Source organism: Pelodiscus sinensis, chromosome 1, assembly GCF_052426305.1.
Source record: "Pelodiscus sinensis isolate ZL-2025 chromosome 1, ASM5242630v1, whole genome shotgun sequence".
Classification (NCBI taxonomy): Eukaryota; Metazoa; Chordata; order Testudines; family Trionychidae; genus Pelodiscus; species Pelodiscus sinensis.
This window is the reverse complement of record NC_143052.1, coordinates 361024569-361050494: the sequence shown is the minus strand read 5'-3', so window position 1 is coordinate 361050494 and position 25926 is coordinate 361024569. Positions and strand designations below refer to the sequence as shown.

The following is a 25926-nucleotide window of genomic DNA, read 5'->3' as shown; positions in this document are numbered from 1 at the left end:
CAGTGGGGGTGGGTCAGTCAGTCTGTGCTGTGTTGGGCTGTGTGTGTGTGTGTGTGTGTGTGAGGGTCAGTCAGTCTGTGCTGTGTTGGGCTGTGTGTGTGTGTGTGTGTGTGTGTGAGGCAGTGGGGGTGGGTCAGTCAGTCTGTGCTGTGTTGGGCTGTGTGTGTGTGTGTGTGAGGCAGCGGGGGTGGGTCAGTCAGTCTGTGCTGTGTTGGGCTGTGTGTGTGTGTGTGTGTGTGTGTGAGGCAGCGGGGGTGGGTCAGTCAGTCTGTGCTGTGTTGGGCTGTGTGTGTGTGTGAGGCAGCGGTGGTGGGGTCAGTCAGTCTGTGCTGTGTTGGGCTGTGTGTGTGTGTGAGAGGCAGCGGGGGTGGGTCAGTCAGTCTGTGCTGTGTTGGGCTGTGTGTGTGTGTGAGGCAGTGGGGGTGGGTCAGTCAGTCTGTGCTGTGTTGGGCTGTGTGTGTGTGTGTGTGTGTGTGTGTGTGAGGCAGCGGGGGTGGGTCAGTCAGTCTGTGCTGTGTTGGGCTGTGTGTCTGTGTGTGTGAGGCAGCGGGGGTGGGTCAGTCAGTCTGTGCTGTGTTGGGCTGTGTGTGTATGTGAGGTAGCGGTGGTGGGGTCAGTCAGTCTGTGCTGTGTTGGGCTGTGTGTGTGTGTGTGTGAGGCAGTGGGGGTGGGTCAGTCAGTCTGTGCTGTGTTGGGCTGTGTGTGTATGTGAGGTAGCGGTGGTGGGGTCAGTCAGTCTGTGCTGTGTTGGGCTGTGTGTGTGTGTGTGAGGCAGTGGGGGTGGATCAGTCAGTCTGTGCTGTGTTGGGCTGTGTGTGTGTGTGTGTGAGGCAGCGGGGGTGGGGTCAGTCAGTCTGTGCTGTGTTGGGCTGTGTGTGTGTGTGAGGCAGTGGGGGTGGGTCAGTCAGTCTGTGCTGTGTTGGGCTGTGTGTGTGTGAGGCAGTGGGGGTGGGTCAGTCAGTTTGTGCTGTGTTGGGCTGTGTGTGTGTGTGTGAGGCAGTGGGGATGGGTCAATCAGTCTGTGCTGTGTTGGGCTGTGTGTGTGTGTGAGGCAGTGGGGGTGGGTCAGTCAGTCTGTGCTGTGTTGGGCTGTGTGTGTGTGTGAGGCAGTGGGGGTGGGTCAGTCAGTGTGTGCTGTGTTGGGCTGTGTGTGTGTGTGTGAGGTAGCGGTGGTGGGGTCAGTCAGTCTGTGCTGTGTTGGGCTGTGTGTGTGTGTGAGGTAGTTGGGGTGGGTCAGTCAGTCTGTGCTGTGTTGGGCTGTGTGTCTGTGTGAGACAGTGGGGGTGGGTCAGTCAGTCTGTGCTGTGTGTGTGTATGTGTGTGTGTGAGAGAGAGGCAGTGGGGGTGGGTCAGTCAGTCTGTGCTGTGTTGGGCTGTGTGTGTGTGTGTGTGTGTGAGGCAGCGGGGGTGGGTCAGTCAGTCTGTGCTGTGTTGGGCTGTGTGTGTGTGTGTGAGAGGCAGTGCGGGTGGGTCAGTCAGTCTGTGCTGTGTTGGGCTGTGTGTGTGTGTGTGTGTGTGTGTGAGGCGGTGGGGGTGGGTCAGTCTGTCTGTGCTGTGTGTGTGTGTGTGTGTGTGAGGCAGTGGGGGTGGGTCAGTCAGTCTGTGCTGTGTTGGGCTGTGTGTGTGTGTGAGGCCGTGGGGGTGGGTCAGTCTGTCTGTGCTGTGTGTGTGTGTGAGGCAGTGGGGGTGGGTCAGTCAGTCTGTGCTGTGTGTGTGTGAGGCAGTGGGGGTGGGTCAGTCTGTCTGTGCTGTGTGTGTGTGTGTGTGAGGCAGTGGGGGTGGGTCAGTCAGTCTGTGCTGTGTGTGTGTGTGTGTGTGTGTGTGTGTGTGTGAGGCGGTGGGGGTGGGTCAGTCTGTCTGTGGTGTGTGTGTGTGTGTGTGAGGCAGTGGGGGTGGGTCAGTCAGTCTGTGCTGTGTTGGGCTGTGTGTGTGTGTGAGGCGGTGGGGGTGGGTCAGTCTGTCTGTGCTGTGTGTGTGTGAGGCAGTGGGGGTGGGTCAGTCTGTCTGTGCTGTGTGTGTGTGAGGCGGTGGGGGTGGGTCAGTCTGTCTGTGCTGTGTGTGTGTGAGGCGGTGGGGGTGGGTCAGTCTGTCTGTGCTGTGTGTGTGTGAGGCGGTGGGGGTGGGTCAGTCTGTCTGTGCTGTGTGTGTGTGTGTGTGTGTGTGTGTGTGTGTGTGTGTGTGTGTGTGGCACGGCCGATGCGTGTTGGGGCCAGACACAGGAAATATCTCCTGCCGGGAAGGAGACACAAAGGAGAGGTGTGGGGGGGAGGGGTCCAGGGCCGGTGAGAGGGGTCAGTCTGGTCGGGGCTAGCAGGAGAGAGGAGGCTTGGGGCAGGAAAGGGGGTGAGGGGCCCACGAGCCCCCCCAGGAATAATGCTGCTGTCCTGCCTGCTGCGCTGCGTGTCTGAACCAAGAAAGCTTCGGTTCTACCTGCCGCCGGAGCGTCCCTCTGGCTGCGGGTGGGGTGCAGGGGCGGGGGCCCCCGCCACACCCTGACGGGGGTACGGAATGAACCATGCCAGCTCGTCGATTGGCTGCAGAGGGAATCCTCTGCTCTCAGTCACTGTGTGCCACGGGCTCGCCCCTCAATCCAGGCGCCCTTGTGATACTTGCATGCGACCTTAGTAACACTGGTAGGAACAAAACTGCGCCCACGGAAACCAGCAGAGTCTGGCAGCGGTGAAGCAAACGTGTCACGGGCCACACACAGAAATGTGATGGGCCACAAGTGGCCTGTGGGCCCGGCACTGCTCTAGCGCCCTTCCCTTCTCCCGGCTGGTGGCGTGGCAGGGAGCGAAGCCAGGAGCTCTGGGTGTACAGCGGGGGCAGGTTCGTGGAGGATGCCCCTGCTCCAGCCCAGCCTTACCAGCTCGAGAATGGCTGAGGAGAGGGTGAGAAACCTCCTGAGCAGGCCTCGGGCACGGCTGTTCTCCTGGGCCAGGGCCCGCTGCAGCTCCGGGAAAGTGTAGCATTTGGAATCATCCGGGGGCAGCCAGTGCACAGATGTGAGCTCCTGCAGGAGTCTGGAAAGAAGCGAGAACCATCAGGCAGGGCCATGGGCACAGCCAGCCACACCCAGGCACTCAGCCCCAGGCAGGAGCCAGAGAAAGCACCCTCCTGGGGTAAAGTCTAGTAACCTGGAGTTTGCAGGGTGGTGCCTCAGCCTTTCCTCCCCCAGACTCTGCTCAAAGAACATAAGAACGGCCAGGCTGGGGCAGATCAAAGGTCCATCCAGCCCAGTGTCCCGTCTGCCGACAGTGGCCAGTGCCAGATGCCCCAGAGAGGGTGGACCGAAGACAATGATCAAGCGATTTGTCTCCTGCCATCCCTCTCCAGCCTCTGACAAACAGAGGCCAAGGACACCATTTCTATCCCCTGGCTAATAGCCATTAATGGACCTAACCTCCATGAATGTATCTAGCTCTTTTTTAAACTCTGTTCTAGTCCTAGCCTTCACAGCATCCTCAGGCAAGGAGTTCCACAGGTTGACTGTGAGCTGTGCAAAGAAGAACTTTCTGTTATTAGTTTTAAACCTGCTGCCCATTAATTTCATTTGATGGCCTTTAGTTCTTATATTATGGGAACAAATACATAACTTTTCTTTATTCACCCTCTCCACACCACTCATGATTTTATAGACCTCTAGCATAACCCCCCTCCCCAGTCTCCTCTTTGCTCAACCCTGGAGTGCTGAGCCTACTCTCCGGGTTCCGTTCGGTGCTCAAAGGGACCTGGTCCCCGAAGGGAAGATCTTCACCTCAAGCACTCAATAGGGACCCCTGGAGACCCAGAAGAGGCAGGGAGGGAGGGCTACCCGGTCTTCTGTGTAGCCCAGGCGGAAAAAGGGAGCAGGTATGCTTCAGACAAAGTGGAACCATTGGTAGCCAGGATGAAATGCTCGAGAGCACCTTAAGTTTATTACTTGTTACTACAGTGACAAGTGACTGTAAATATTAACGAGCACATTGCTAACTAGAGTTAGCTTATGCAAAATGGGGCACCCTGTGATGTTAACACCAAGTCTTGGACAAAGTGGGCCAAGTGAGGTGTCTATGAAAAGCTGATGACTTGCTGATTCTGTCTATAATGAGCCTGTATCGTGTATGTATGTGAGGTTATTGGCTCTGCATTTGTACTTCAAGACTACGGCTACACTGCAGGCTTCTCGCGGAAGAACCGTTTTGCAGAAGCGTTCTTGTGCAAAAGGTCTTTCACAAGAGCACGTCCACACGGCCATGGGCTTTTGCGCAAGAGCATCCAAGGCAGCGTGGACGCTCTCTTGCACAAGAAAGCTCTGATGGCCATTTTAACCATAGGGGCTTCTTGCACAACAAAATCATGTTGCCTGGCTACACTGCCTTCTTGTGGAAGAGCTCGTGTGCAAGAGGGCTTATTCCTCGTGGGGAGAGGAACACCTCTTCCAGAAGAAGCCTGTTTTCCGATGCTGTACTGTAAATGTACTTGTGCAAGAACGCTAGTGCAGTGTAGACACCCGGCAAGTTTTTGCGCAAGAACAGTTGTTCTTGTGTAAAAAGCCTGCAGTATAGATGGAGCCCAAGTGTTTGCTTCTGGGAGGCAGACAGAAGGCTTGGCCAGCCCACTGAGACACAAGTAGTCAAGTGAATGGCTTTAGGCCAGTGCTCTCCAACCAGAAGGCTTGGCCAGCCCACTGAGACACAAGGAGTCAAGTGAATGGCTTTAGGCCAGTGCTCTCCAACCAGAAGGCTTGGCCAGCCCACTGAGACACAAGGAGTCAAGTGAATGGCTTTAGGCCAGTGCTCTCCAACCAGAAGGCTTGGCCAGCCCACTGAGACACAAGGAGTCAAGTGAATGGCTTTAGGCCAGTGCTCTCCAACCAGAAGGCTTGGCCAGCCCACTGAGACACAAGGAGTCAAGTGAATGGCTTTAGGCCAGTGCTCTCCAACCAGAAGGCTTGGCCAGCCCACTGAGACACAAGTAGTCAAGTGAATGGCTTTAGGCCAGTGCTCTCCAACCAGAAGGCTTGGCCAGCCCACTGAGACACAAGGAGTCAAGTCAATGGCTTTAGGCCAGTGCTCTCCAACCAGAAGGCTTGGCGAGCCCACTGAGACACAAGTAGTCAAGTCAATGGCTTTAGGCCAGTGCTCTCCAACCAGAAGGCTTGGCCAGCCCACTGAGACACAAGGAGTCAAGTGAATGGCTTTAGGCCAGTGCTCTCCAACCAGAAGGCTTGGCCAGCCCACTGAGACACAAGGAGTCAAGTGAATGGCTTTAGGCCAGTGCTCTCCAACCAGAAGGCTTGGCGAGCCCACTGAGACACAAGTAGTCAAGTGAATGGCTTTAGGCCAGTGCTCTCCAACCAGAAGGCTTGGCCAGCCCACTGAGACACAAGGAGTCAAGTGAATGGCTTTAGGCCAGTGCTCTCCAACCAGAAGGCTTGGCCAGCCCACTGAGACACAAGGAGTCAAGTGAATGGCTTTAGGCCAGTGCTCTCCAACCAGAAGGCTTGGCCAGCCCACTGAGACACAAGGAGTCAAGTGAATGGCTTTAGGCCAGTGCTCTCCAACCAGAAGGCTTGGCCAGCCCACTGAGACACAAGGAGTCAAGTGAATGGCTTTAGGCCAGTGCTCTCCAACCAGAAGGCTTGGCCAGCCCACTGAGACACAAGGAGTCAAGTGAATGGCTTTAGGCCAGTGCTCTCCAACCAGAAGGCTTGGCCAGCCCACTGAGACACAAGGAGTCAAGTCAATGGCTTTAGGCCAGTGCTCTCCAACCAGAAGGCTTGGCGAGCCCACTGAGACACAAGTAGTCAAGTGAATGGCTTTAGGCCAGTGCTCTCCAACCAGAAGGCTTGGCGAGCCCACTGAGACACAAGTAGTCAAGTCAATGGCTTTAGGCCAGTGCTCTCCAACCAGAAGGCTTGGCCAGCCCACTGAGACACAAGGAGTCAAGTCAATGGCTTTAGGCCAGTGCTCTCCAACCAGAAGGCTTGGCGAGCCCACTGAGACACAAGTAGTCAAGTGAATGGCTTTAGGCCAGTGCTCTCCAACCAGAAGGCTTGGCCAGCCCACTGAGACACAAGGAGTCAAGTCAATGGCTTTAGGCCAGTGCTCTCCAACCAGAAGGCTTGGCGAGCCCACTGAGACACAAGTAGTCAAGTGAATGGCTTTAGGCCAGTGCTCTCCAACCAGAAGGCTTGGCCAGCCCACTGAGACACAAGTAGTCAAGTGAATGGCTTTAGGCCAGTGCTCTCCAACCAGAAGGCTTGGCCAGCCCACTGAGACACAAGGAGTCAAGTGAATGGCTTTAGGCCAGTGCTCTCCAACCAGAAGGCTTGGCCAGCCCACTGAGACACAAGTAGTCAAGTGAATGGCTTTAGGCCAGTGCTCTCCAACCAGAAGGCTTGGCCAGCCCACTGAGACACAAGGAGTCAAGTGAATGGCTTTAGGCCAGTGCTCTCCAACCAGAAGGCTTGGCCAGCCCACTGAGACACAAGGAGTCAAGTCAATGGCTTTAGGCCAGTGCTCTCCAACCAGAAGGCTTGGCGAGCCCACTGAGACACAAGTAGTCAAGTGAATGGCTTTAGGCCAGTGCTCTCCAACCAGAAGGCTTGGCCAGCCCACTGAGACACAAGGAGTCAAGTGAATGGCTTTAGGCCAGTGCTCTCCAACCAGAAGGCTTGGCCAGCCCACTGAGACACAAGTAGTCAAGTGAATGGCTTTAGGCCAGTGCTCTCCAACCAGAAGGCTTGGCCAGCCCACTGAGACACAAGGAGTCAAGTGAATGGCTTTAGGCCAGTGCTCTCCAACCCTTTTACACCCAAGATCACTTTTTAAATGACAGAACAAGCCAGGCTCTACCGCCCCGTCCTTCCCCCAAGACCCTGCCCCTTCCGTGAAGCCAGCCCCACCCACTCGATTCTCCTCCTCGCTTGCTATCCCCAACCCTTCTACTCCGGTAGGAAGAGGGTTTTCCAACATTTGGCCTGCCTAGACTGAACCAAAGGTCAGAAAACCCCCTTCCTTTGGAAGCCCCCTTATTCCTCGGGGAAAGAGGAACACAGGGGTCACCAAAAGAGCACGTTTGCTCTTCCACTAAAAAAAGCAGAAGAACAAACGCGCATCCCTGGATGCAGAAGTGTTTTTCTGGGATATCTCCGGAATCCTGAAAAACTCCTGCAGTCTAGCTGGACCCTCGCTGGGTTGAGACAGGATGTGTAGTCTCTGCGGTGGGAATGAGGGATTTGGGGGTGGGAAGGGGTGAGAGGTGCAAGCTCTGGGAGGAAATCTGGATGCAGGAGGCGGTGGAGAAGGGGACGCTGGCTCGGGGAGGGGGCTCCAGGCCGGGCAGTGTTGGGGTCAGATGGAGGGTTGGGGTACTAAGCAAGCACAGGCTTGTGGATGTGAGGGTGCAGGAATTTGGGTTGGGGTATGTGAGGGGCTCAGGGCAGGGGTTCCAGTGTATGACAGGCTCAGATGTAGGGTCTGGGGGGTCCAGGAGTGTTCTGATGCTGTGGCCAGATGGGGCTTGGCCCCAATTGGGGGTTTGTTGGCCAGGCTTCATTTTGAAATAAAATACTGTGTCAAACACAAAGTTTCTGCACTGCCTTTATTTCTGAGAGGGGCGGGGAAACTGTCTTGGGTCAGGGGTCACTGACCCACAGAAAAGTCAGTTGGGGCCACACAAGTGAGATGCAAAAAAATAACTCCTCCAAAACTCCCCAAGCCTCACTAATGTGGCCCCAGCTGTGCTGGGGAAGGGTGCTAGTGGGTGCTGGGGCAGGGTGCCAGTGGGAACAGGGCTCTGCGGCTTGGGGCAGGGAGGGCAGGGGACAGGGTTCTGCGGCTGGGGGCAGGGGAGACGGGGCAGGGTTCTGCAGCGGGGGGGACAGTGTCTGGGGACAGGGAGGGCAGGGGACAGGGTTCTGTGGCTGGGGACAGGGAGGGCAGGGGACAGGGTTCTGTGGCTGGGGACAGGGAGGGCAGGGGACAGGGTTCTGTGGCTGGGGACAGGGAGGGCAGGGGACAGGGTTCTGTGGCTGGGGGCAGGGGAGACGGGGCAGGGTTCTGCAGCGGGGGGGACAGTGTCTGGGGGCAGGGGAGAGGGGGCAGGGTTCTGTGGCTGGGGACAGGGTGCCAGTGGGGACAGGGTTCTGCGGCTGGGGGCAGGATTCTGCAGTGGGGGAGACAGTGTCTGGGGGCACGGGAGAGGGGGCAGGGTTCTGCAGCAGGGGACAGGGTGTTAGTGGGGGAAGGGGGGAAAGGGTGCCGGGGGTGGGGGGGGAAGGGAGGGCAGAGGACAGGGTTCTGTGGCTGGGGGCAGGGTTCTGCAGTGGGGGGGACAGTGTCTGGGGGCAGGGGAGAGGGGGCAGGGTTCTGCAGCAGGGGACAGGGTGCCAGTGGGGGAAGGGGGGAAAGGGTGCCGGGGGGTGGGGGGGGGAGAAGGGAGGGCAGAGGACAGGGTTCTGCAGAAGGAGACAGGGTGCAAGGGGTGACAGAGTCCCCTGCAGCCACCTCCTCCTAGGATTTCTCCCCCCACTCCTGCAGAGGAGGGAAGCCCTGTCACAAGCCTCCTGCAGGGCCGGCGCATGCCTCCCATGGAGCAGGGAAGTCCCCATCACGTGACCCAACTCTCCCCCCCCACGGAACAAGGAAGCCCGCACACGCGCCCCCTCCGGGGCCGACTCTCTTCCCCCCGCCCCCGCAGAGAAGGGAAGTCCCAGCGCACGCCTCTGGGGACTCCCCCGGGAAGCTCCCGGCACGCCACAAACCTGGGGCAAGGAAGCAGCCAGCCATTTCCGGAACCCCAGGAAGTGACACGCAGCTCAGGACTTCCGTCCACCCCGCGGGAAGCTGCCACTACCTCCATTGTTGCTGGAGGTAGGTAGTGGGGCTTCTTGGAGGGTGGGGGGAAATGAGGGGCCCGGAACGCCACGTGATCGACGGGTTGGTGACCATGGCTTTAGGTGGTGCTAGCTCAACATCTGATGAGCTTTCCTGTGACCACCATGGGAAGAATGGCTGCTGCAGAGAAAGGACTGAGTCATGAGTGGACAAGTAACTAACTCCATCTTGGGACATACTTTTATAAGTGAGATCAATGGGACTTCCTCCACATGTGCCAGGTTATGAGGGTGCCTCCATTTTGCCTTCGCTTTGGAGCATCTTTGCTGTGACCTGAACCCTGGAAGGACTGGTGACCATCCTAACCGCGGATGTAGTCCAAAGACTTCCTCTAAGAAAGCAGTTTATTCCATCTCTGCACCAGGAACTTGGCACCAGGGATCTGCATTTGAGGCTTTAAAACTTGAACTCTCAACATCTCTCATATTAAAACGTTAGATGCCGAAGAGCTGGCCCAGCGTGCACTTTTGGTAAGGGTGCACAGGTGGAGTCTCGCGTGCTGTACCACATATGTGGTAGCTGCCATGTGACCCAGCAGCTGTAGGCAGGTAAGTAAAGCGGACAGGGGACTGCAGACAGGGGAGTTGAAGAGGGAGAGCAAAGCGACCCCACCGCCGAAGAGGCTACCCGGTGAGAGTACAAGCTGTGGTGTGAGTGTGTGCCTGTGCCTGACTGTTTGAATTTTACAGTTTGAAGTGTGAATTGAGTCTGATTCCAGGGAGTGCTAGCAGTTTCAGTTTCAGCTTCAGCTTCTGTGGCAGTTGGGACTGAGAGCCTGCCATTGTTCCCTTGATTGCCTCTGATTAGCCTCAGGCTCAGCCTTCCCCTGTGTGACTCAGAAGGGGGCAGGCCTGACCTAGGCAAGCAGGCTTTAAAAAGCCAGAGCAGTGCGACCAGGGGAGCGAAGCGGACAGGGGACTGCAGACAGGGGAGTTGAAGAGGGAGTGACTGATGGTGATGAAGACCCGAAGCGCTTGTGCCAGTACTTCTCCTGTCTCCTCCACCTGTGCCTGTATCCAGACAGAGAACCTGAGCATGGATGCCTCTACCCAGGTCCTGGTGTGGTCTTGCTGTATTTGTGGCTTGCAATTCCCACTGAGTGATCTCCAGGCTGGGGGAAACAACCGTTGTGAAAGGTGCCTGCTGGTGGAATCTCTCAGGCAGCAGGTGGGAGAGCTACAGGAGGAGGTGGCCAGGCTGAGGAGCATTCGAAGCCATGAGGAATTCCTGGACAGTATTCCTGTGGAGTCCACGGAGGTCACTGTCCTAGGATGTGGGACTTTTGACCAGCCACTTATGGAGGAGGCAGTAGTGCAGGGTGAGCACTGGCAGCTGGTTACTTCCAGCAGCAGGCAGTGTTCCACCCCTGCTCCTAACCCTCCCACTGTGTTGTTACATAACCGTTACTCTTTACTTTCAGCAGGAGACAAGGAGTCACCCCCCACAGTGGAGGAGACCAGGCCTTGCACCACCAAGGTTGAGCAGTCTCCTGCCACCACTGCGAGGAGGAAACGTAGGGTAGTGGTGGTTGGAGACTCTCTTCTGAGGGGAACGGAGGCACCCATCTGTCACCCTGACAGCTCATCTCGAGAGGTATGCTCTCTGCCAGGGGCCCGTATCCGAGATGTTATGGAGGCATTGTCGAGGATTATCCGGCCCTCTGACTACTACCCCATGCTACTCATCCACGTGGGCACAAATGATACTGCCAGGTGTGACACTGAGCGGATCAAGTGTGACTACAGGGCTTTGGGAGTACGGGTGAAGGAGTTTGGAGCGCAGGTGGTATTCTCTTCTATCCTTCCTGTCAAAGGTAGGGGCCCGGGCAGAGAGAGGTGCATCCTGGAGGTGAATGCCTGGCTGCGATGATGGTGTCGCCAGGAGGGATTCGGCTTCCTTGATCACGGGGTGCTCTTCCAGGAAGGACTGCTTGGCGGAGATGGAGTTCACTTTTCCAGGAGCGGGAAGGCCTTGTTTGGACACAGACTGGCTAACCTTGTGAGGAGGGCTTTAAACTAGGTTTGTCGGGGGCAGGTGAGCAAAGCCCACAGGTAAGTGCTGAATGTGCGGGACTGGGAGATGGGTTGGAAATGGGGGGGACTATGGCCTCTAATGGCAAGGAGAAAGGAGGGTCAGGCACAACAGGGAGGCAAGATCAAATCAGTATCTTAGATGCCTATATACAAATGCGAGAAGTATGGGTAATAAGCAGGAAGAACTGGAATTGCTAACCAATAAATACAACTATGATATCATTGGTATTACAGAAACCTGGTGGGATGGGACGCATGATTGGAATATTGGTATGGAAGGGTACGGCTTGCTCAGGAAGGACAGACAGGGAAAAAAGGGAGGAGGGGTTGCCTTGTATATTAAAAATGTACACACTTGGACTGAAGTGGAGATGAATGTAGGAGATAGCTGTGTAGAGAGTCTCTGGGTTAAGCTAAAAGGGGTAAAAAACGAGGGTGATATCATGCTAGGAGTCTACTACAGGCCACCTAGCCAGGTGGACGAGGTGGATGAGGCCTTTTTTAAACAATTAACAAAACTATCCAAAGCCCAAGATTTGGTGGTGATGGGGGACTTCAACTATCCAGACATATGTTGGGAAACTAACACAGCGAGGCACAGGCTATCCAATAAGTTTCTGGACTGCATTGGAGACAACTTTCTGTTTCAGAAGGTTGAAAAAGCTACCAGAGGAGAAGCTGTTCTGGATTTGGTTTTAACAAATAGGGAGGAACTAGTTGAGAACTTGAAAGTGGAAGACAGTATAGGGGACAGTGATCACGAAATAATAGAGTTCATGATCTTAAGGAAAGGTAGAAGGGAGACCACCACAATTGAGGTAATGGATTTCAGGAAGGCAGATTTTGATAAGCTCAGAGAACTTGTAGGTAAGGTCCCATGGGAAGCAAGACTGAAGGGAAAAACAACTGAGGAGAGTTGGAAGTATTTCAAAGGGACGTTGTTAAGGGCCCAAAAGCAAACAATTCCGCTGTGTAGGAAAGATAGAAAATATGGCAAAAGACCAGCTTGGCTTAACAAGGAGATCTTGCATGATCTCAAAATAAAAAAGGAGTCGTATAAAAAATGGAAACTAGGACAACTAACAAAGGATGAATATAGGCAAGCAACACGGGAATGCAGGGGCAAGATTAGAAAGGCAAAGGCACAAAATGAGATCAAACTAGCTACAGGCATAAAGGGAAACAAGAAGACCTTTTATAAATACATTAAAAGCAAGAGGAAGACCAAGGACAGGGTAGGCCCACTGCTTAGCGAGGAGGGAGAAGCAGTAACAGGGAACTTGGAAATGGCGGAGATGCTCAATGACTTCTTTGTTTCGGTCTTCACCGAGAAGTCTGGAGGTGTGCCTAACGTAGTGAATACAAGCAGAGAGAGGGTAAGTTTAGAAGATAGGATACACAAAGAACAAGTTAAAAATCACTTAGGAAAGTTAGATGTCAGCAAGTCACCAGGTCCTGATGAAATGCATCCCAGGATACTCAAGGAGCTGATAGAGGAGGTATCTGAGCCTTTAGCTATGATCTTTGAAAAATCATGGCAGACAGGGGAGATTCCAGAAGACTGGAAAAGGGCAAATATTGTGCCCATCTATAAAAAGGGGAATAAGAACAACCCAGGAAATTATAGACCGGTCAGTTTAACGTCTGTCCCAGGGAAGATAATGGAGCAGGTAATTAAGGAAATCGTATGCAAACACTTGGAAAGTAATAAAGTGATAGGGAATAGCCAGCATGGGTTTGTGAAGAACAAGTCATGCCAAACTAATCTGATAGCTTTCTTTGAAAAGATAACGAGCCTTGTGGATAAGGGAGAAGCGGTGGATGTCATATACCTAGACTTTAGTAAGGCATTTGATAAGGTCTCGCATGATATTCTTATTGATAAACTAGGCAAATATAACTTAGATAGGGCCACGATAAGGTGGGTGCATAATTGGCTGGATAACCGTAGTCAGAGAGTTGTTGTTAACGGTTCTAAATCCTGCTGGAAAGGGATAACAAGTGGAGTTCCTCAAGGGTCTGTTTTGGGACCCGTACTATTCAATATCTTCATCAATGATGTAGATATTGGGATAGAGAGTACTCTTATTAAGTTTGCAGATGATACCAAACTGGGTGGGGTTGCGACTTCTTTGGAGGATAGGGACATAATTCAAAATGACCTTAGCAAGTTAGAGAAATGGTCAGAGGTAAACAGGATGAGGTTTAATAAAGAGAAATGCAAAGTGCTCCACTTAGGAAGGAACAATCAGTTCCATACATACAAGATGGGAAGCGACTGTCTGGGAAGGAGCATGGCGGAAAGGGATCTAGGGGTCATAGTGGACCACAAGTTGAATATGAGTCAACAGTGTGATGCTGTTGCAAAAAAAGCAAATATGATTCTAGGTTGTATCAACAGGTGTGTTGTAAGCAAAACTCGTGAAGTCATTCTGCCGCTCTACTCTGCACTAGTTAGGCCTCAGCTGGAGTACTGTGTCCAGTTCTGGGCGCCACATTTCAAGAAAGATGTGGAGAAATTGGAAAGGGTACAGAGAAGAGCGACAAGAATGATTAAAGGTTTAGAGAACATGACCTATGAAGCCAGGCTTCATGAACTGGGCTTGTTTAGTTTGGAAAAAAGAAGATTAAGGGGGGACATGATAGCGGTTTTCAAATATCGAAAAGGGTCTCACAAGGAGGAAGGCGAAAATTTGTTCCTCTTGGTTTCTGAGGACAGGACAAGGAGTAATGGGCTTAAAGTGCAGCAGGGGAGGTTTAGATTGGACATTAGGAAAAAATTCCTAACTGTCAGGGTGGTCAAATATTGGAATAAATTGCCAAGGGAGGTGGTGGAATCTCCCTCTCTGGAGATATTTAAGAACAGGTTAGATAGACATCTGTCAGGGATGGTGTAGACGGAGCTTGATCCTGCCTTGAGGGCGGGGGGCTGGACTCGATGACCTCTCGAGGTCCCTTCCAGTCCTATTATTCTATGATTCTATGATTCTATGATTTGGGAGAAATTGATACAGTCTGTACCAAAGCCCAGATTAGCTGGAACCTCTTCGTGGGTAAGTACGCCCTTGCGCTCAGGGAATCGAGTTTTGCACTGCTGAATTCTAGAGCGCGACTCGGAGTCAGGGAGGACTTCTCGAACTGGTTATGAGCCTGAGAGCCCTGAACACCACAGCGGTAGTGGTAACTGCCCGTAGCACCATCGAGTGTGGGGGCCTTTAATAGACAGTCATCCAGATATGGAAAGATCATGATGGCGAGGCGACGAAGGTAAGCTGCCACCACCACCAGGGTCTTGGAAAAAACTTGTGGCGGTGTTGAAAGTCCGAAAGGTAACACCCGGTATTGGTAATGGTCAGTTCTTGAACCGCCTGTGGGTGGGATGTATTGTTATATGAAAATAGGCATCCTGTAGATCGAGGGATGCGAACCAATCCCCTTTGTCGAGAGCTGGAATGACAGAGGCTAATGTGACCATCTTGAATGTTTGTCTCCGCAGGTGACGGTTGAGCCGACGTAGGTCCAGGATAGGCCTCCAACCCCCTGATTTCTTCTGGGTGAGGAAGTATCGAGAGTAAAAACCTTTCCCTTGAAACTGAGTTGGCACCCTCTCCACTGCTCCTACGGTAAGCAGGCGAGAGACTTCTTGTTGTAGAAGAATCTGGTGAAAGGGGTCCCTGAAAAGGGACGGGGAAGGGGGGGATAGAGTTGAAAGGGATGACGTATCCTGAAGTGACTATGTTGTGGACCGAACGGTCAGTGGATATAAGAGACCAACGGTGTTGATAAGGGTTCAGTAGCTGGAGTGTTGTTGTCCTGCTGTTCCTCATGGGTATGGACTGAGACAGTGTCCTCCGCAGGAGTTGGTGGAGCTGCAGAAGGGTGTGGAGACACTGGTCGACTGGAACGTGGGGATTGTGAACACGAGTACCTCCTGCCAAGTGGGGAAGGGCGGTCATCACAGTAACAGTCATAATACTGTCTGTGAAGGCATGAACCCGAGGAGCATCTCGCAGAATACCCGCTTAGTGCTCCGTATCAACGTGAATGGAGCGTCTCGCAGAATACCCGCTTAGTGCTCCGTATCAACGTGAATGGAGCGTCTCGCAGAATACCCGCTTAGTGCTCCGTATCAACGTGAATGGAGCGTCTCGCAGAATACCCGCTTAGTGCTCCGTATCAACGTGAATGGAGCGTCTCGCAGAATACCCGCTTAGTGCTCCGTATCAACGTGAATGGAGCGTCTCGCAGAATACCCGCTTAGTGCTCCGTATCAACGTGAATGGAGCGTCTCGCAGAATACCCGCTTAGTGCTCCGTATCAACGTGAATGGAGCGTCTCGCAGAATACCCGCTTAGTGCTCCGTATCAACGTGAATGGAGCGTCTCGCAGAATACCCGCTTAGTGCTCCGTATCAACGTGAATGGAGCGTCTCGCAGAATACCCGCTTAGTGCTCCGTATCAACGTGAATGGAGCGTCTCGCAGAATACCCGCTTAGTGCTCCGTATCAACGTGAATGGAGCGTCTCGCAGAATACCCGCTTAGTGCTCCGTATCAACGTGAATGGAGCGTCTCGCAGAATACCCGCTTAGTGCTCCGTATCAACGTGAATGGAGCGTCTCGCAGAATACCCGCTTAGTGCTCCGTATCAACGTGAATGGAGCGTCTCGCAGAATACCCGCTTAGTGCTCCGTATCAACGTGAATGGAGCGTCTCGCAGAATACCCGCTTAGTGCTCCGTATCAACGTGAATGGAGCGTCTCGCAGAATACCCGCTTAGTGCTCCGTATCAACGTGAATGGAGCGTCTCGCAGAATACCCGCTTAGTGCTCCGTATCAACGTGAATGGAGCGTCTCGCAGAATACCCTCTTAGTGCTCCGTATCAACGTGAATGGAGCGTCTCGCAGAATACCCGCTTAGTGCTCCGTATCAACGTGAATGGAGCGTCTCGCAGAATACCCGCTTAGTGCTCCGTATCAACGTGAATGGAGCGTCTCGCAGAATACCCGCTTAGTGCTCCGTATCAACGTGAATGGAGCGTCTCGCAGAATACCCGCTTAGTGCTCCGTATCAACGTGAATGGAGCGTCTCGCAGAATACCCGCTTAGTGCTCCGTATCAATGTGAATATCGTGAGGGTCTTGAAGACCTTGGGGAAAGATCTCATGGAGTAGCGGGAGGGAGATCGAGAATACCATTGTGGTGATGGGTGACGAGGTGACCTGTAGTAACAATCTCTGGTTGAGGTCTAACGAGAAGCGCGATGATGGCTGCCAGAGTAAGACGAGGTCTGTGACAAGGGTCCAGGAGAAAACACAGCACAGTCTGGGGTGAGAGATGGTGTTCGGACTCGCCCTGACTTGCGCTGTGCCTTGGTCGGTGTGGAGCAGTTGAGAGGGGAAGACGGTGCTGTCTGTAATGGGCTTCATGAAGCAGTCTCCATAGACTGGCTGTAGTTCAGCTGAAGCACTGGTGCCACCAGGGTAGCGAGTTGCGGGACCAGGAGGCGATGCTGGTGCCACTGGCTGTGGAGTGACAATGCCTGCCTGCGGCGCCGAGGAGAGCGGAAGTGAAGTTGTTGGCACCGCTGCTGTGGGTGCCGGCACAGCTGCGCTCATCCGCACATGCGCCGGATAAGCCAGTGCCGGGGTGGCCATTGCCGGCTTGAAAACAGCGTTGGAGCCATTGCCGGTGCCGACTCAGCCCGCGGCCCTTTGCCAGGTGCCGTTATCGGGTCCTTGGTGTGGGCAAAACATGGGGCTGAAGAGCTGCGGCCCTTGCCCGTCTTCTCCATGGGATGCCTCAGCAGGACGCCAGAGGTGCCCGGTCGGTCTCCCACACTCACCCTTGCAAAGGCCTTAGAGGTCCTGTGCGGAGGACGAGCCTCATGCGTCCCTGCGGCAGCGGAGGACGGCTTGGTCATTTCGGGGGTCTGAAGGGCTGTGTTGAACAAAGCACCCTCGGCCTCAACTCCCAGTCGTGCCTGGCACGCGTGGTTCATTTAGTACAGTGAGTGCACTTCAGCGGGACATGTCCATCTCCGAGGCATTTGCTGCACCGCGAGTGCCCATCCGATGCTGGCATGGCATCCTATCCTGGCACTAGCTGCATTTCTGAAAGCCAGGTGGTCCTGGCATGATCTTCTATTCTCTATTACTTTTCTACTGACAGCTAAAAACTTAAAACTAGGATGAGAAAAAAAAGTGTTTTAATTAAATAGAACTGTAACTATTAAGAAAATGATTTATGCTAACACTAATAATTATTAAGTGACAAGACTATATTTCTAAAACTAATCTCCCGTTCTCCTCAGACAGGAGGGGGAGCGCGTCCTAACTCTGTCTGTGGCCACAGACGATTGAAAGGAAACTGACGAGGCCGGACCACGCTCAGCTGAACGGCACGAGGTAGCAGCCGTGCATGTGCAGACCGGCAGGACTACTGCTACTGAAGATTCTCCGGTTTGCGGCGCTGGGAAGAGCCCAGCACCTCGAGTGGAGCATCCTTGGGGACACTACTCGAGAAAGAATAACTCTTCAGAAGAAGCCCTGTTTTCTGACGCTGTACTGTAAATTTACTTGCGCAAGAATGTGCGTGCAGTGGAGACACCTGGCAAGTTTTGCACAAGAACAGCTACTCTTGCACAAAAAGCCTGCAGTGTAGATGTAGCCTAAAGGTTTATTAAGAGAAGAAAGAAAAGGCGGCGAGTGAGGTTCAGGAGAACACGTCACACGCTCCAGTCTCCCAGTTCTTGATGCAGGCTCTCAGCAGAGATGTTCCAGACTGCCAGCTGAAAAGTCCCTGATGCCCATCCTCTGTCAGGATGGGTCAACAATCCTTCCCGGCTCTCTGCCCCTCGCAAGGCTGCATCTAGGATCAGTAGCAAGACTGAAGGCAAGATGGAGTCCACCTCATGGCACTTAGATATCTCTGGTGTCTCCCAAACTGGAACTGGTCACATGATGCATGATTGACATGCCGGCAGCCATGAGATACTGGCTGGTTTGCAAGTTTCCAGGCGCATTCCTCCACCCAAAGAGCCATTGTCCTTGGAGCCGTACTAGTTAGCACAGTCATTCACTGGACATTCCTTCTTTGCAACAGGCAGTCCGGGCCCATTGCTCGCTCCCAGCCAGAGAACACTCACACGACCAGCCCCGAAAACACCCGCACTACCAGCCCAGAAAACGCTCACACTACCAGCCCAGAGAACGCTCACACTACCAGCCGGAGAACGCTCGCACTACCAGCCCAGAGAACGCTCACACTACCAGCCAGAGAACGCTCACACGACCAGCCAGAGAACGCTCACACGACCAGCCCAGAGAACGCTCGCACTACCAGCCAGAGAACGCTCGCACTACCAGCCCAGAGAACGCTCGCACTACCAGCCAGAGAACGCTCACACGACCAGCCCAGAGAACGCTCGCACTACCAGCCAGAGAACGCTCGCACTACCAGCCCAGAGAACGCTCGCACTACCAGCCAGAGAACGCTCACACGACCAGCCCAGAGAACGCTCACACGACCAGCCCAGAGAACGCTCGCACTACCAGCCCAGAGAACGCTCGCACGACCAGCCAGAGAACGCTCGCACTACCAGCCCAGAGCACGCTCGCACGACCAGCCAGAGCACGCTCGCACTACCAGCCAGAGAACGCTCACACTACCAGCCCAGAGAACGCTCACACGACCAGCCCAGAGAACGCTCGCGCTACCAGCCCAGAGAACGCTCGCGCGACCAGCCGGAGAACGCTCGCGCTACCAGCCGGAGAACGCTCGCGCTACCAGCCGGAGAACGCTCGCGCTACCAGCCGGAGAACGCTCGCGCGACCAGGCAGAAAACGCTCGCGCGACCAGGCAGAAAACGCTCGCGCGACCAGCCCGGAGCACGCTCGCGCGACCAGCCCGGAGCACGCTCGCGCGACCAGCCCGGAGCACGCTCGCGCGACCAGCCCGGAGCACGCTCGCGCGACCAGCCCGGAGAGCCCTCGCGCGACCAGCCCGGAGAGCCCTCGCGCGACCAGCCCGGAGAGCCCTCGCGCGACCAGCCCGGAGAGCCCTCGCGCGACCAGCCCGGAGAGCCCTCGCGCGACCAGCCCGGAGAGCCCTCGCGCGACCAGCCCGGAGAGCCCTCGCGCGACCAGCCCGGAGAACGCTCGCGCGACCAGCCCGGAGAACGCTCGCGCGACCAGCCCGGAGAACGCTCGCGCGACCAGCCCGGAGAACGCTCGCGCGACCAGCCCAGAGAACGCTCGCGCGACCAGCCCGGAGAACGCTCGCGCGACCAGCCCAGAGAACGCTCGCGCGACCAGCCCAGAGAACGCTCGCGCGACCAGCCCAGACAACGCTCGCACTACCAGCCCAGACAACGCTCGCACGACCAGCCCAGAGAACGCTCGCACGACCAGCCCAGAGAACGCTCGCACGACCAGCCCAGAGAACGCTCGCACGACCAGCCCGAGAACGCTCACACGACCAGCCCAGAGAACGCTCACACGACCAGCCCGAGAACCCTCGCACTACCAGCCAGACAACGCTCACACGACCAGCCCAGAGAACGCTCGCACGACCAGCCCAGAGAACGCTCACACGACCAGCCCGACAACGTTCACACTACCAGCCCAGAGAACCCTCGCACTACCAGCCCAGAGAACGCTCGCGCGACCAGCCCAGAGAACGCTCGCGCGACCAGCCCAGAGAACGCTCGCGCGACCAGCCCAGAGAACCCTCGCACTACCAGCCCAGAGAACCCTCGCACTACCAGCCCAGAGAACGCTCGCGCGACCAGCCCAGAGAACGCTCGCGCGACCAGCCCAGAGAACGCTCGCGCGACCAGCCCAGAGAACGCTCGCGCGACCAGCCCAGAGAACGCTCGCGCGACCAGCCCAGAGAACGCTCGCGCGACCAGCCCAGAGAACGCTCGCGCGACCAGCCCAGAGAACGCTCGCGCGACCAGCCCAGAGAACGCTCGCGCGACCAGCCCAGAGAACGCTCGCGCGACCAGCCCAGAGAACGCTCGCGCGACCAGCCCAGAGAACGCTCGCGCGACCAGCCCAGAGAACGCTCGCGCGACCAGCCCAGACAACGCTCGCGCGACCAGCCCAGAGAACGCTCGCGCGACCAGCCCAGAGAACGCTCGCACGACCAGCCCAGAGAACGCTCGCGCGACCAGCCCAGAGAACGCTCGCGCGACCAGCCCAGAGAACGCTCGCGCGACCAGCCCAGAGAACGCTCGCGCGACCAGCCCAGAGAACGCTCGCGCGACCAGCCCAGACAACGCTCGCGCGACCAGCCCAGAGAACGCTCGCACGACCAGCCCAGAGAACGCTCGCACGACCAGCCCAGAGAACGCTCGCACGACCAGCCCAGAGAACGCTCGCACGACCAGCCCAGAGAACGCTCACACGACCAGCCCGAGAACCCTCGCACTACCAGCCAGACAACGCTCACACGACCAGCCCAGAGAACGCTCGCACGACCAGCCCAGAGAACGCTCACACGACCAGCCCAGAGAACCCTCGCACTACCAGCCCGGAGAACGCTCGCACTACCAGCCCGGAGAACGCTCGCGCGACCAGCCGGAGAACGCTCGCGCGACCAGCCGGAGAACGCTCGCGCGACCAGCCCGGAGAACGCTCGCGCGACCAGCCCGGAGAACGCTCGCGCGACCAGCCCGGAGAACGCTCGCGCGACCAGCCCGGAGAACGCTCGCGCGACCAGCCCGGAGAACGCTCGCGCGACCAGCCCGGAGAACGCTCGCGCGACCAGCCCGGAGAACGCTCGCGCGACCAGCCCGGAGAACGCTCGCGCGACCAGCCCGGAGCACGCTCGCGCGACCAGCCCGGAGCACGCTCGCGCGACCAGCCCGGAGCACGCTCGCGCGACCAGCCCGGAGCACGCTCGCGCGACCAGCCCGGAGAGCCCTCGCGCGACCAGCCCGGAGAGCCCTCGCGCGACCAGCCCGGAGAGCCCTCGCGCGACCAGCCCGGAGAGCCCTCGCGCGACCAGCCCGGAGAGCCCTCGCGCGACCAGCCCGGAGAGCCCTCGCGCGACCAGCCCGGAGAGCCCTCGCGCGACCAGCCCGGAGAGCCCTCGCGCGACCAGCCCGGAGAGCCCTCGCGCGACCAGCCCGGAGAGCCCTCGCGCGACCAGCCCGGAGAGCCCTCGCGCGACCAGCCCGGAGAGCCCTCGCGCGACCAGCCCGGAGAGCCCTCGCGCGACCAGCCCGGAGAGCCCTCGCGCGACCAGCCCGGAGAGCCCTCGCGCGACCAGCCCGGAGAGCCCTCGCGCGACCAGCCCGGAGAGCCCTCGCGCGACCAGCCCGGAGAGCCCTCGCGCGACCAGCCCGGAGAGCCCTCGCGCGACCAGCCCGGAGAGCCCTCGCGCGACCAGCCCGGAGAGCCCTCGCGCGACCAGCCCGGAGAGCCCTCGCGCGACCAGCCCGGAGAGCCCTCGCGCGACCAGCCCGGAGAGCGCTCGCGCGACCAGCCCGGAGAGCGCTCGCGCGACCAGCCCGGAGAGCGCTCGCGCGACCAGCCCGGAGAGCGCTCGCGCGACCAGCCCAGAGAACGCTCGCGCGACCAGCCCAGAGAACGCTCGCGCGACCAGCCCAGAGAACGCTCGCGCGACCAGCCCAGAGAACGCTCGCGCGACCAGCCCAGAGAACGCTCGCGCGACCAGCCCAGAGAACGCTCGCGCGACCAGCCCAGAGAACGCTCGCGCGACCAGCCCAGAGAACGCTCGCGCGACCAGCCCAGAGAACGCTCGCGCGACCAGCCCAGAGAACGCTCGCGCGACCAGCCCAGAGAACGCTCACGCGACCAGCCCAGAGAACGCACACACTACCAGCCCAAAGAACGCTCGCACTACCAGCCCAGAGAACCCTCGCACTACCAGCCCAGAGAACCCTCGCACTACCAGCCCAGAGAACCCTCACACTACCAGCCAGAGAACGCTCACACTACCAGCCAGAGAACCCTCGCACTACCAGCCCAGAGAACCCTCGCACTACCAGCCCAGAGAACCCTCGCACTACCAGCCAGACAACGCTCACACTACCAGCCCAGAGAACGCTCACACGACCAGCCAGACAACGCGCACACTACCAGCCAAAGAACGCTCGCACTACCAGCCAGACAACGCTCACACTACCAGCCAGAGCACGCTCACACTACCAGCCAGACAACGCTCACACAACCAGCCCAGAGCACACTCACACTACCAGCCAGACAACGCTCACACAACCAGCGCAGAGAACACTCGCACTACCAGCCCAGAGAACGCTCACACTACCAGCCGGACAACGCTCGCACTACCAGCCAGAGCACGCTCGCACTACCAGCCAGAGCACTCTCGCACTACCAGCCAGAGCACTCTCGCACTACCAGCCGGACAACGCTCGCACTACCAGCCAGAGAACGCTCGCACTACCAGCCGGACAACGCTCGCACTACCAGCCAGAGCACGCTCGCACTACCAGCCATAGAACGCTCTCAGTACCAGCCATAGAACGCTCGCACTACCAGCCCAGAGCCCATAGTCACAACTCCACACATGCACGTCACACCAGCACACGAGTAGCAGACGTAGAATCAGTGGAGCGCAAGCTTTCGTTTCACACCTCACTTGGCCCCCTTTGTACCGAATTTGGGGGAAATAGCCCCCCCCCTTGGGCGCAGCAGTGATCTGCCTCCAAGAAGGGCTGTTGGACTGACGGGCACCCCAGGGACTGCAGGGAGCCAGGAGGCACGACCAGTGAGTGCTTGACTCCCCGAACTCTAGCCAAGGCTACCTCCTGGCCCTCGGGCCTCTGCTCCGGGTGTTGTCAGCTGGGATCTGGACAGGGGCTGCACTGAACAGGAGGCAGCTTTCAGTCAAGGCCCTGGTTGGGACAGGAAACCGCTCCCCCCACACCCCCTTACCTGGAGATGTGGAGCAGCGCTGCTCCGAAGTGGGGCACAGCCAGGAGCAGGCGGCTGCCCAGGCTTTCCTGGCGCCTCAGCAGCTGCAGGTGCTTCACATTCTGCCACCAGCTGTGGGAAGGAGAGTCAGCTTAGGAGCTCTGCGTAGCACGGGGGCTCCATCCCCGCCCAGCAGGGGAGCAGCAGTGGCGTGCACGGGGCGCAGCTCGCTTCTCTGCCCCGACTAGCAGGCTTGGATTCCCTGCCTGCCTCTCGCTCCTGGCTGGTGAAGGGAGGGGGCAGAGGAGTTAGTGGTAGTGAGGGGGCCAGGAGACAAGCAAGCCACATTCCAGCATGACTGCTGCCCCCCACTCTCCCGAAATGGCACCTCCCTGGGCTCAGTCAGAGGCCAACAGGGCCGGGCACCTGCAATATGGGCCCCGTGTATCCAGGGATCAGGCTCCAGCCTCTGGGCACAGTGCAGGCCCCCCTAGAGCACCCCCACTCACCGTGCAAAGGCCTTGCGGACGAGACAGTGCCTGAAGAAGGGGATGCACTGGAGCAGCTGCCACAGCACGGCCTCTCGGTGCCACTCCCCCAGTGTCAGGGCCTCAGCACCTTCTTCAGGGTGCACATGCAGCACCCCAAAGGGGGAGAAGATGTAGTGCTGGGCTTGGGCCTGCCGCTTCGGAACCACAACCAGGTCGTAGGGCCTGCATGGAGAAAGGAGGATGTCAGGGCCTGCAGCTTGTCTGAAAGAGGAAGCATGGCCTGCTTGTTCCACCCCACCGGGGCACCCGGCTTCACACCCCAGAGGCCAACACAGCACTAGGGAAGCGCCTCCTCGGGGGCTGCAGCTAGCTTGGGAGTGTGGGAGGGAAAGGCTTCCTGCCAGGGAGCGGAGGAAACGTGCAGTGACCAATCACGTTGCAACACGCTGACCAGAAGGAATGTGAAATCTATACAAGGTTCAGCTCAGGCGATGCTCAAGGTCGACCCTGCTTTGAGCACTGAGCTCCTCGGCCGTCCTTCTTTGCAAACAATAAAATAGAGTTGGAGCCAGCCTGAAAGTGGGATTCTCTTCTTGAGGCAAATTGAACTAGCCTCCGGGGACGAAACTAGGAGGAGCGGGGGCGGGTGCAGGGTTGGGGGCAGTTCCCGGAGGAGCGGGGGCGGGTGCAGGGGTTGGGGGCAGTTCCCAGAGGAGCGGGGGCGGGTGCAGGGGTTGGGGGCCGTTCCCGGAGGAGCGGGGGCAGGGGCGGGTGCAGGGGTTGGGGGCCGTTCCCGGAGGAGCGGGGGCGGGGGCGGGTGCAGGGGTTGGGGGCCGTTCCCGGAGGAGCGGGGGCGGGTGCAGGGGTTGGGGGCCGTTCCCGGAGGAGCGGGGGCGGGTGCAGGGGTTGGGGGCAGTTCCCGGAGGAGCGGGGGCGGGTGCAGGGCTTGGGGGCAGTTCCCGCTGGAGCGGGGGCGGGTGCAGTTCCCGGAGGAGCGGGGGCGGGTGCAGGGGTTGGGGGCAGTTCCCGGACGAGCGGGGGCGGGTGCAGGGGTTGGGGGCCATTCCCGGAGGAGCGGGGGCGGGTGCAGGGGTTGGGGGCCATTCCCGGACGAGCGGGGGCGGGTGCAGGGGTTGGGGGCAGTTCCCGGAGAAGCGGGGGCGGGTGCAGGGCTTGGGGGCAGTTCCCGCGGGAGCGGGGGCGGGTGCAGTTCCCGGAGGAGCGGGGGCGGGTGCAGGAGTTGGGGGCAGTTCCCGGACGAGCGGGGGCGGGTGCAGGGGTTGGGGGCCGTTCCCGGACGAGTGGGGGCGGGTGCAGGGGTTGGGGGCAGTTCCCGGACGAGCGGGGGCGGGTGCAGGGGTTGGGGGCCGTTCCCGGACGAGCGGGGGCGGGTGCAGGGGTTGGGGGCAGTTCCCGCTGGAGCGGGGGCGGGTGCAGTTCCCGGAGGAGCGGGGGCGGGTGCAGGGGTTGGGGGCAGTTCCCGGAGGAGCGGGGGCGGGTGCAGGGGTTGGGGGCCGTTCCCGGAGGAGCGGGGGCGGGTGCAGGGGTTGGGGGCAGTTCCCGGAGGAGCGGGGGCGGGTGCAGGGGTTGGGGGCAGTTCCCGGAGGAGCGGGGGCGGGTGCAGGGGTTGGGGGCCGTTCCCGGAGGAGCGGGGGCGGGTGCAGGGGTTGGGGGCCGTTCCCGGAGGAGCGGGGGCGGGTGCAGGGGTTGGGGGCCGTTCCCGGAGGAGCGGGGGCGGGTGCAGGGGTTGGGGGCAGTTCCCGGAGGAGCGGGGGCGGGTGCAGGGGTTGGGGGCCGTTCCCGGAGGAGCGGGGGCGGGTGCAGGGGTTGGGGGCAGTTCCCGGAGGAGCGGGGGCGGGTGCAGGGGTTGGGGGCCGTTCCCGGAGGAGCGGGGGCGGGTGCAGGGCTTGGGGGCAGTTCCCGCTGGAGCGGGGGCGGGTGCAGTTCCCGGAGGAGCGGGGGCGGGTGCAGGGGTTGGGGGCAGTTCCCGGTGGAGCGGGGGCGGGTGCAGGGCTTGGGGGCAGTTCCCGCTGCATCCACCCCCTGCACCCGCCCCCGCTCGTCCGGAGCATGGAGGAGAGCCTAGGGGAAGGGGCTGGAGTTTAGGGGCCCAGTCTCCCCCATCTCAAGGGGGCCTGAGGCAGCCTAGCCCAGCTCTGGGACCAGATTACATCTGTGCTGTGCTGTATCCTGGAGAGGCAATAAACTTCCTCTATTCCACCGGCTGGTGCAGTCTGTTTGTGCCATTTCGGGGTGCAGGAGACGGGGGACCCCAACGCGCTGTCACACTGGTGTCAGGGGTGGGATCCACTGCACCCCGTGGATGAAGCTTCCAGCGGCGAGCGACAAGGCGCAGTAGAAGCAAGAGCCCTGGAGCCAGGCGTGCTGGAGACAGAGCGAAGCGGTTCCTGGGAATCGTGGGGCGCTGCAGCACTAGACTGGTGAGTCTGCACCGAGGGGCCCAGCGGGCAGATGGCCTACGCCCGACTCTTGAAGGCAGAGCTGGTGGGGCTGTGCAGAGAGAGGGGCTTGCCTGTGCAGAAAGCAACCAAGGCCCAGCTGATTGCCCAGCTGGAAGATAATGACCAGCCACAGGGCCAGGATCTTGTCCCCAGGGGA

General features: G+C 58.4%; 1 protein-coding gene across 1 annotated transcript in view; it reads right to left on the bottom strand.

Moving 5' to 3' along the window:
- The window catches only part of DNHD1 (dynein heavy chain domain 1), a 274296-nt gene that overhangs the window by 235651 nt on the left and 12719 nt on the right, over positions 1 to 25926 (bottom strand). The window contains exons 4-6 of the mRNA XM_089775427.1: positions 23326 to 23529; positions 22838 to 22948; positions 2867 to 3023 (exon numbers count right to left, since the gene is read on the bottom strand). Coding sequence (XP_089631553.1) covers positions 2867 to 3023; positions 22838 to 22948; positions 23326 to 23529 — 472 coding nt within the window. The remainder of the gene's footprint in view (positions 1 to 2866; positions 3024 to 22837; positions 22949 to 23325; positions 23530 to 25926) is intronic.